Raw genomic sequence first — 9,989 nt, 5'->3', positions numbered from 1 at the left:
CCTTCGTAACCTTATTACTTCGCTTTTTCGTATGTTTTGGGGCTAGCTCTTCTGAAAACATTAGTGGGATTTCCAGGTGTTGCTTTTTTGATGGCCAACTTAATACGGGGAGTAAAAGTGACCATCATTATTTAGTCTATATTTTGTAGGGATTAAAATCTAAATTTTATTCTAAGATAAATTTTTAAAATTTTACATTACACTGCACCACTTTGAAAACTGTTAACAAAGAGCTCTTATTTTCTTGGCTGCAATTTTCTTAGAGGGATCTTATTCTTTTATGCAGAGCCATATTTGACTTTATGAGAGAAAGCTTGTCAAAGAAAAGTCTCTCTCTTCCTATCTCGGGTCATACTCCAGTACATCTTCCACCTCCCTAAATCGCGTGTAATTGAGAGAGTAAGAATATTAGTGCCTTGAGTAAATGCATACCTTTGGGAGAATCTTACAGAATGAGTTTCGAACCTGTCCTTCAAGCTTCACTCCTTAGAGGAAGGGATATAATAAAAGGCCAAGGAAAGCTGTCCACAAAATAGCCCATAACTTCAGGAGAAAAGGTGCATTCTCACGAAGGGGGTTGTAAAGATTCAGGTCCGAGCGTCTATTTACCTAAAATACAAGTCTCCACATACTTTCCTCCCATTCCCATTGAATCTTTAGGGAAAACTCATATCTCCTCTCTTCCAACTAGAATCTTTTAGTAGTTCTTGTTGTGCTCCTCATTAAACAGTACATCGGGCTAACAATTAATTTTAATTATATATTTTCTGGAATCCACAACATTTTAATCACATTTAGCCTCCGTTTGGCCCCCATTAAAACTCATCAATTTAATTTAAAATTTTCTCTCTTCTATTTTCAACCACACAATTTTCAATAAAATAATATTACATGCAAATCGAAAATTTTTCATTCTTTTACAACCATCAATTTAAAAAAAAAACACTATTCCTCCATTATAAATCCAAATAATGGGTGCCAAACGGGAGCTTAATCAACTTTTATAAAAAGTCACTGAAATCTAATGTTTATCATCCACAATCAGGGGCTTATGTGGGTGTATACATCGGGCTAACAATTAATTTTAATTATATATTTTCTGGAATCCACAACATTTTAATCACATTTAGCCTCCGTTTGGCCCCCATTAAAACTCATCAATTTAATTTAAATTTTTCTCTCTTTTATTTTCAACCACACAATCTTCAATAAAATAATATTACACGCAAATCGAAAATTTTTCATTCTTTTACAACCATCAATTTAAAAAAAAACACTATTCCTCCATTATAAATCCAAATAATGGGGGCCAAACGGGAGCTTAATCAACTTTTATAAAAAGTCACTGAAATCTAATGTTTATCATCCACAATCAGGGGCTTATGTGGGTGTTTCACATGTAAAATTGAAGAGTACAAGGATTTCTCTTGTATAAATGAATAATTCATAACTTCAAAAGCATTTCTTATATTATTTCTACCGTCTATTCAAGGTTGATGCAAAAACATTGATTTCTTCCTTAATCCTGTCCAATTAAGCCACTGTTTGATTTGGATTAAAATCTCAAGTCAAACTAAACAATTAATTTTAACCACACATTTTATAGACTCACAACTTTTTAACTATATATTTCATCAACTTTTATCAAAATATAGTAAATATCTTATTTTAATCTACAATCAAACAAGGGCTGATTGTATTGAACATTACCCTCTATTTTCTCGTCTCACCAGTTTAGATACCAAGTGCTGCCATGTATATAAAGCTCACAAGAATGATGTTCCAGGTTGCAATGTTGCATGAATCTGTAGTTCTTATTTGGAAAAATAAGGGTACGCAAATTTCAGCTGGGCCATCAAAAGATAGAACACTACCTGTTGAACTCAAAATCAATGAAGCAGGGATTCAGGCATCCATCCCTTAACTACTAATGACATGTTTAGTAGGTAAGATAGGATAATACAACATAGTGTCAATGAAGAAAAGAAGCTAAAGTTTTGTTCATTATACCATCTATGCCTCACAAATACTACATATGTTTGGATAAAAGAATCTTAGGTGCTAACAGAATTGATTACAAGTTTCCAGTACTATATTATGCTGGACTATTTATTTACTAGTCAACGACGACAGAATGGTGAAAATGCAAAGGGAGATCTCACCACAAATCAACAATATCTCAACTACAGTGATTGAGCTTCACTTTCCATTCATCCATCTTCCAACTCTGCAATACAAGACATTGGAATAATTCAAATTTAGTTCCCTGCCGGAACACAGTGTTGTAATTGTAAGTGAATATAATTTAGTTCAAGATAGTTGTGGAAACTTTGCCTGCCTTTTCACTAACTAAACCACAAACATACCCTGTATTGTTTCCATATTGTCTTCTTTATAAACACCAAGTGGCGAGCCATGCACAGAAAGAAGCATCTCCCCGGGCTTAGGAAGCCTTAGAGTTTTGGGTGTCACCCCAATTGACAACCTCTGATTATTCATCTGCAATTACAAAATTAACGTGATTACATACTATATCAGAAACTAACAAGACGTGATCAAGGTAACTGACAATATTTGAGGAAAGATAGGATATTTTACAAGCTCATACAGAGAACTTTACCCTTGAATTAGTACGTATATAACAATGAAAATCTAGAGATACGTTCAGTAACATATCCTGAGAGATTACCACTGGGCATCTAAGTACTACCATTATACCCCGAATATCAGAAATTTTTTTAATAAGTGTGATGTTCATATCGTCAATGCCTATTTCGACAAATATTGCATGCTTGAGGGACAGATTGTCCAGAAGCAATACAAATTTGGAGTATCCGACCACCTGTCTAGCTAGCAAATGAAACATGAAAATAAAGATGCTAAAGCATAACTGCAAAAAGCTTGTAGAATTTTCTCAAAGTTACATACATTGGGAGTTTTTAGACCATCCTGCAGTTCTAACATTTGAGTATCAGATGGCTCTTCCAAGACCTGAAAAAGAAAAGTTTAAAAGAATGAGAAATGACGAACACTGGAAGGGATAAAAAGGTAACCAAAAAGCATTCCTTGAGTTTTATCACACATCATGTGAGCACATGGACCAAAATGATGAAAAATGGGGAAACAATATTAATAGCAAAACAAAAATGAGTTTGTATTGGCCACCACTGAAATGATTTGTTAACCATAAGATCCGTAGTATAAGTTGTGTAAGAACATACAAGACTCCTTTTCTGCAGATTATCAGCATCAAAAAGGCTTGTTTTCACTGCCACGAATAGATAAATTGTATCAGATGAAAAGGAAACAACAGTTCAGGTTTTTAAATATTACAAGCATGAACAAAGATTTATCAATACCAGATTTATTTGAAAACTCAAAGCCACCAAAAGATGGCATTGCAGCAGAGCAATCAGGATAAACCATTGACAGATGACGTAGAAGAGAATTATGTATAGTTCTTTCATCAGCATTGTTCATAGATAAGTTGTAATCCTTGTCTTTCCATTGCACATCATACTGTCCATCTTTCCCATCCTTTGCAATAGATAGATTTGGAAGGTTTTCCTTGAAAAACTGCAGTACAGGAACTTGCAACTGTTCCTTGCTGAAATAGGAACGAAGAAGCCGTAACATAGTACGTAATTGTTCAATCTCCACATCACGAAGGGCCCTGATTGCAGCGCTTTGACGTTCAACTGAAAGGGGAATAAAGATGGAAATCAATCAATAGTTAAGAAACCGCAACTCTGAGCAAAAGTATCGGGTGATTATGAAGATAAACAAAACTAGTCGAAGAGTCTTCAAAGATCAATAAAGGAAGCTTAATCTTGAGATTATAATGCTTTCAGTTATAGAGTATTGATTTGTGAAAACCGGGATTTAACTGGTTTAGCATAAATCCCAAAATGAACATGAACAATGATAAATCAGGAGTATTACTATATTTCTAGGGAAGTTAGTAAAGGGTTAAAGTATTAATTATATAACACATCACTTTAGAGCCATGAGTTTCTTGGAACTTGGTAATACCTCATATCTGAGTTGCATATACAATGGACATGATACAAAACTTTGGTTTAAACCTCTCCGCACTCCAGAGTCTTAAATTATGAATTATTCTATGATGCTACAGAGAAAGGTAGCACCATGCATTACTCAGACATGGATTGGTAAAAAGTTATCTATTAAATAATATTCAATATTCTACAAGAAAAATGCTCATATAAGTCTCTGTCTATTCTAAAGTACTAAAATATTAAGATACAGAAGCATCTCAGCTTAATTCATATCAACATGACGAAGATACAGTTTTGGAAAGCAACTTTCTATGATTGTTTCATGCTGGAAGCATAGATGCCTAGATAGACTCGCCAGAAAGAGATTAGTGTACCATAACACCGTAGTTCTTAAATGTAATTAACCATATTTTACATACTCAAGGCGGCACACAATGTTGTCACCACAATTTGCAGAGATAATGATACAAACCAGAAATCAAAATTAGGAAAAAATAAATAAAAAAATTAGAAGCCCGTCAGTAGGGCTTTTGTCTTGTTAATCTAATATGTCCAAGCTATTACTTTTCCATTTTGAAGATTACATTAATCCACAGACAGAAATAAATAAATGGGATGCAAGTAATACCTTCATGGTCTTGAAATGCATCTTCTTTCTTTTCTAATCGAACTTCATCTAGATCGCCGTTGTTTTTATCATTTCCAGTTTTTTTGGTATTTTTTCTGACTTTTCGCTTAGCCATTGAAACTGTCAACTCTATCTGGAAATTTGAGGGGAAAAAAGAAAAAGAATTTTGAGTATCGTAAAAGCCAAAGAAAATAGTAAACAAACTTTAACCGTTATTAGGTTTAGTTAATAATCACTGCAAGTACAAAGAAAGGAGCAAACCTTCTCCAAATTGAGCTGAAATTAATATCACGCTTGACGGAATATCAGTTTCCACTTCGAAATTTTGGGAAAAATAGAAAGCGAGGGCTAAATAATTCAAAACCCGAATTATAGAATGAATTCACTGCTTTTCCACACAAAATATAATAAATTCTGAAGGAACCTAGGAACTTACTTGAACAAACTGTAAAAATGGGGCTGCTTCAGCCGAAGTAAATTATCACACTTGATCCAGGGATGGAGCTAGAGGTAAATTTTAGGGTGAGCCAAAATTATCAGTGTCCCTCTAAGCATTTTCTCAGTTTTGATGAAAAGAAACAGAGAATTTCCATAGACAAAGCACAAACAGATACCCTTTTCCTTCTAAAGTATTCACCTTTTTGGCAACTAAAATACATGCACTAGTCCAGAACTCGCTCCAAATTCCAGAAAAGAATCATTATCCGTGCTTATTAGATGCCCACACAATCACAGGAAATGGAAGAGACAACAATAAAGATGGAGATTCATGCCGATTGATACTACATCATCAGTGCAAGTTCCCCACCGACAACAGAAATAAAATATTTAACTTCAACATTGAATATTTATGCTGCAACTTCAAATTAGATTCCGACTCCAACCCCCTATTTCCACCGCAACTCACCTCAAATGGAGCACTTGTCTTATATTCCCACTGTCCAAACCAAGTTCAATATATAAGAGGCTTCCTCCATAGATTTTTACTTCAAAGATTTTCCACAAAATTGCATCAAACTGTGTTTCTGGAGGATGAAAATGTTTGGCTACTTTCATAAATACAAAAATTCAACGAGTTTCTAATTTTTTCACAACAAAAACTATACAAATTTGACTAAGAAATCCCACAAGAATAATCAGCTGCATTATGCACAAATTTGTCGCAGCAAAAGTGATTATAAATTTGTTTTAGACGAAAAGCATTATCAATTTCCTTTACGAGATTGATTAGAAATCTGAAACTAGAGAAATGCAAAGTTTTAGGTTAAGATGATATTAATTACACACATAGGAAATTCAAAAATTTTACGTTTAAGAGATGATTACCGAGCACAAGAAGTCTGAAATTCCCCTTCAATCCTTCAGGTTGGCGTCGGATTTGATTATTTGTTGCTCTTCACCGATTATCAATTCTTTGCATTTTTCCTAATTCAGTTGGATGGAGCCGTTTGGTAGTGATGAGTGTTTTTGAATTTCAATTGGGACCAAAACGACATCTCATGTAGTCGTGTGCCTTTCTTTTCACTTTTCATTTTTCACTAAAATTCTCAAAACGACATCTCTAATCATCTACACGAAAATTTGGGTTGGGATTTCCTCATTCTATATTACTCACTAGTTTTGGAATGATTCAAATTAAATCCATGTTTGGTTCAGATAAAAATAAAATTTTTAATAGATTTTTTAAAAATTGTTTAAATGCGTTAATTACTGATTTTGACTTAATTTTTAATCCAATTTTTTAGTGAAACCAAAAAGAGGACAAATCAATTTATCTACGAGAAATCATTGAAACTTTTGTCACCAACTCTCCAATCATCGTGTCATCAAGTATTTGACATTCAAACATTAATGTTATAACTTCATAAATACCAACATTTCCAATAAACAATCGATATATTTTGTTTATATGATTTATCATTGTAAGAATATTTACTAGTTCCCAAACATTGATAATCGATATTTCCATGACTCGTCTGTAACATTTAAAAGCAAGGTAACCATGCATCATCGAACAACCAGGAAATCTTCTCTGCTAATAAAGTAAGCTATCGAGGAATTGCCTCCTTCGGCATGAAGTGATAGACCAAACAGCATAGGCCATAGAGCCAATCCAAATCCATATTGTTTATTGTTCCTTCGTAAGGATTTAATCTAAATTCCAATCACACTTGATTGGAGAATTTTTAAAAATCTTACAAGATAACATTCGTTCTTGTTCTTTTAGCCTGGTTATAAATTCATCAGGATTTAAATCCTACTAAACATCCATTAGAATTTAAAACTACAAAAAACTGTTAATCATGGCTAAAAATTCTTGAAAAGAAAATCTTCTGTTAATTACACTTGGATTCAGATTCTGCATATGTTATCGGGGCCCTGAGAGTTCAATTGCCTCAATAATGAAGGAAGAGTCTTCATGAACATCAGTGAAATTCCTGGAGAAACTGAAAGTTTGTCCTTCACAAGGTTCCATTCCACATTGTGACATCTCCAAGCACTCCCTCTGACCAGAAATACCTTCCAAGGTTTTCAAGACTTCTGACATTTTTGGCCGGAGCTCAGGATTTGATCGAGTGCAATGCAGAGCCAATTCAACAGCCTTTTCGAGCTCTTCTGCAGAGAAACGTCCCTTTAAATCCCTATCCACAAGAACTTCTAGTCTTTTCTCCTCGTACAAGGTTCTGACCTGTGTCATTTTTAGTTGGTTAAAAATCTAGGAGCATCATGCCAAACTAGAGAAGAATAATTCATTCAAAGCTTGTAGAATGTAAGTTAGAAATCAAAAGCATGTACCACCATGGAACTATGTATGCCAACATACATGGAGAAAATAAAGGGCCTAATAAACATGCGAAAGCAAAATAATGAGCAGAGAATGGTAAAGGTAAAATGGGGAAGGGGGCAACAGAAAAAGGAAAATTTAAAAAAGAAAAGAAAAGGGGGAAGGTGTTGGGGTTGGGGTAAAGGGGGCCTGCGGTGGGGAGATAATGCGAGGGGAATGGCAAAGCAGTAGGGCAGGTCGATGGGGGAAGAAGATGAATTATGTGAAGAAGAAAAGGCCATCTTGATTAGCGTAAAATTTCTAAGCCATAAAACTAGGAGGGGGACATATTCGCCTTGACCAGTATAAGAAGGCGCTCTCGAATAGTTGCTCAAAATCATGATGATTATACTCTTACTTCCTAAGGATTACACCTCCTTCAAGTACAATAGGCGACAATTTTCAGTTTTGAAAACGAATCTACTTACTGTTTCAAGGATCATTCCTTTCTGAACCAGACCATTACCAGCATGGAATGCCTTTTGCCCGGTTATGAGTTCCAAGAGTAGTATGCCAAATCCAAATACATCAGTTTTCTCAGAAGATTGACCTGTCGAGAGATACTCGGGGGCAATATGTCCTACAGTACCACGGACTGCAGTTGTAACATGGGAGTCCCTAGGGTCTAGGAGCTTAGCTAGACCAAAATCCCCAACAATGGCTTCAAAACTTTCATCTAGCAATATGTTTGCAGCTTTCACATCTCTATGAATAATTTTTGGATTGCACTGTTCGTGCAAATATAGAAGACCACGAGCAGCTCCAAGGGCAATATGCATGCGCTTGCTCCAATCTAATGATGGTTTCTCCTGACCAGTGTCTGTTAGAAAAAAAACGACAGGTTAACAAAAGCTAGGCGTCCATATTTTGGAAACTATATATATATATATATTTTTTTTTTTATATGTGGGACGGATGCCTCCAAAAGATTAACGGAGGTGTGTCAAGTAGGCTGAAGCTAAGATTGTGATTGTGAGCATAATGGCATAAGCCTGACTGTGAGACAAACCATTGTAACAGAGACATAAGTTGACCAGAATGATCCGGAAGTCCCGTGTGGAAGGGCACTCACTCTATGGATCAAAGGTATGTGGGGATAACAGGCTAACGATTTGACGTTTAAACTGAGCCCAACCTGGTCAAACTAGAGCTATGCCCATATACAGATGGAGATGCACAAACGAAAACTTAGACGCACATGTACAACGATTCAATACATACATATGCACACACACAGAGAGAGAGAGAGAGAGAGAGAGTAGTATCAGTTTGCGTGAAACTAGTTGGACAGGAAACCTCGTAAGCGATCTGCAACACTCCCATTAGGCATAAAAGGGTAAACCAGTAATCTCTCCTCAGGGGTCATACAGAATCCATATAGACGTAGAAGATTCCGGTGCACAGCCAAGCCTATCATCTCAACTTCGGTCTGAAACTGCATTTCCCCAGTGAAGTTTGGATCTCGTAGTCTCTTGACTGCCACCGCTGTCCTATTTGGCAGAAAACCTTTATAGACAACCCCAAATCCTCCTCGCCCAAGTATATTTTTAGAGTTGAAGTTGCTTGTTGCAGTTTGTAACTCACGAAATGTAAACCTTTTTAAATGGCCAATATTGAACTCACAATCTTGCTGCACTACAAATCAAAATAATCCATCTTATAGTCTCCATAACATTGATGACATGTATGGTAACGTGGACACATTTAGTAACTCTTACCAAACATGTAGTGAATGTGTTAAATGGAAAGAGATAGTGAGAATCTGAAGGTACCATATGATGTAAATAGAAGACGGGATCTGTACCAATGCACCCAACAAACAAGAAGCATGACAGAGACTACAAATGTGCAACTGACTCCAATGATAACAGCAATAACCCGATGATGATGATGACTGCTAACCCTGGTGATTGAATTTGTTTCTGAAAGCAAGAAATATAATCGTTATCCATGAAATAATGAGCTGTACCAAAGGAGAAGGGTTGCCAAGGATTGTTAACATAGTACCATTCACTGGTTTGGGAATATGCATGCAAATTTGTGAGGATGAAGAGCAAAGAAAGGTGTTCCCTGCAACACTGAAACAAAAAGTAGCCCTTAAAGACTCAAAAGGAGAGAGCAGTATCCAAAATAACATTTTTTTTGGGAAGAATTCCTAGAAATAACAAATTAAAAAAAAAAAAAAATAGCATTGGACAAAAAGATGGTCGAGCAAGTTCGAACGTTCATTTTTACGCCACAGATACAGATTCAAAGATGATTAACTAGCTCCTCCATGCTCTTACCCAAAAAATTCTCAAACTCGATAAATACAGATGACCTTCTGAATGAATAATAAAAATCACTACTCAGAAAACCTCACCTATAGTCCTTAGCTAATATTTTTGAGGTAGGGCCACTCAGATTATTGAAGGACAAGTCCCTGCAAAATATTTGTTTCCAAATCATTTGACATTTATCTAAAATTCGTAATCACAAAATTCACCTTCTGATTGAAGACATACAAGAATGAAAGACC

The 9,989-nt window shown here is 35.5% G+C and overlaps 2 protein-coding genes across 5 annotated transcripts in view; both read right to left on the bottom strand.

Annotated features, from left to right (window-relative positions):
• Nucleotides 1-1,848: 1,848 nt before the first annotated feature.
• Nucleotides 1,849-6,176, bottom strand: LOC111407213. Of its 3 annotated transcripts, XM_023036560.1 has the most exons (9): nt 5,974-6,176; nt 5,084-5,151; nt 4,909-4,995; nt 4,648-4,780; nt 3,360-3,698; nt 3,222-3,268; nt 2,929-2,991; nt 2,367-2,499; nt 1,849-2,227 (listed from the first exon to the last, which is right to left on the bottom strand). In XM_023036560.1, exons 4-9 carry the CDS (start codon nt 4,760-4,762, stop codon nt 2,211-2,213), a joined length of 714 nt encoding a protein of 237 aa, XP_022892328.1. In that variant the 5' UTR covers nt 4,763-4,780; nt 4,909-4,995; nt 5,084-5,151; nt 5,974-6,176; the 3' UTR covers nt 1,849-2,210. The 3 variants fall into 3 exon arrangements, with proteins under 3 accessions (XP_022892328.1, XP_022892329.1, XP_022892327.1); XM_023036561.1 differs by lacking the exon at nt 4,909-4,995; XM_023036559.1 differs by lacking the exons at nt 4,909-4,995; nt 5,084-5,151 and having other exon boundaries at nt 5,974-6,172.
• A 522-nt stretch (nt 6,177-6,698) lies between these two features.
• Nucleotides 6,699-9,989, bottom strand: part of LOC111407212 (probable LRR receptor-like serine/threonine-protein kinase At5g45780) — a 5,214-nt gene continuing 1,923 nt past the window's right edge. Inside the window, exons 6-11 of one of the 2 annotated variants that reach the window (XM_023036557.1) lie at nt 9,834-9,893; nt 9,479-9,549; nt 9,244-9,393; nt 8,768-9,106; nt 7,900-8,291; nt 6,699-7,336 (exon numbers count right to left, since the gene is read on the bottom strand). In XM_023036557.1, coding sequence (XP_022892325.1) covers nt 7,016-7,336; nt 7,900-8,291; nt 8,768-9,106; nt 9,244-9,393; nt 9,479-9,549; nt 9,834-9,893 — 1,333 coding nt within the window. In that variant the 3' untranslated portion in view covers nt 6,699-7,015. The remainder of the gene's footprint in view (nt 7,337-7,899; nt 8,292-8,767; nt 9,107-9,243; nt 9,394-9,478; nt 9,550-9,833; nt 9,894-9,989) is intronic. The other variant, XM_023036558.1, reaches the window with a different exon arrangement.

The sequence above is a fragment of the Olea europaea genome, chromosome 13 (genome assembly GCF_002742605.1).
Source record: "Olea europaea var. sylvestris chromosome 13, O_europaea_v1, whole genome shotgun sequence".
Lineage (NCBI taxonomy): Eukaryota > Viridiplantae > Streptophyta > Magnoliopsida > Lamiales > Oleaceae > Olea > Olea europaea.
Note: the sequence above shows the minus strand (reverse complement) of the source record. Positions and strands in the feature narration are given on the sequence as shown.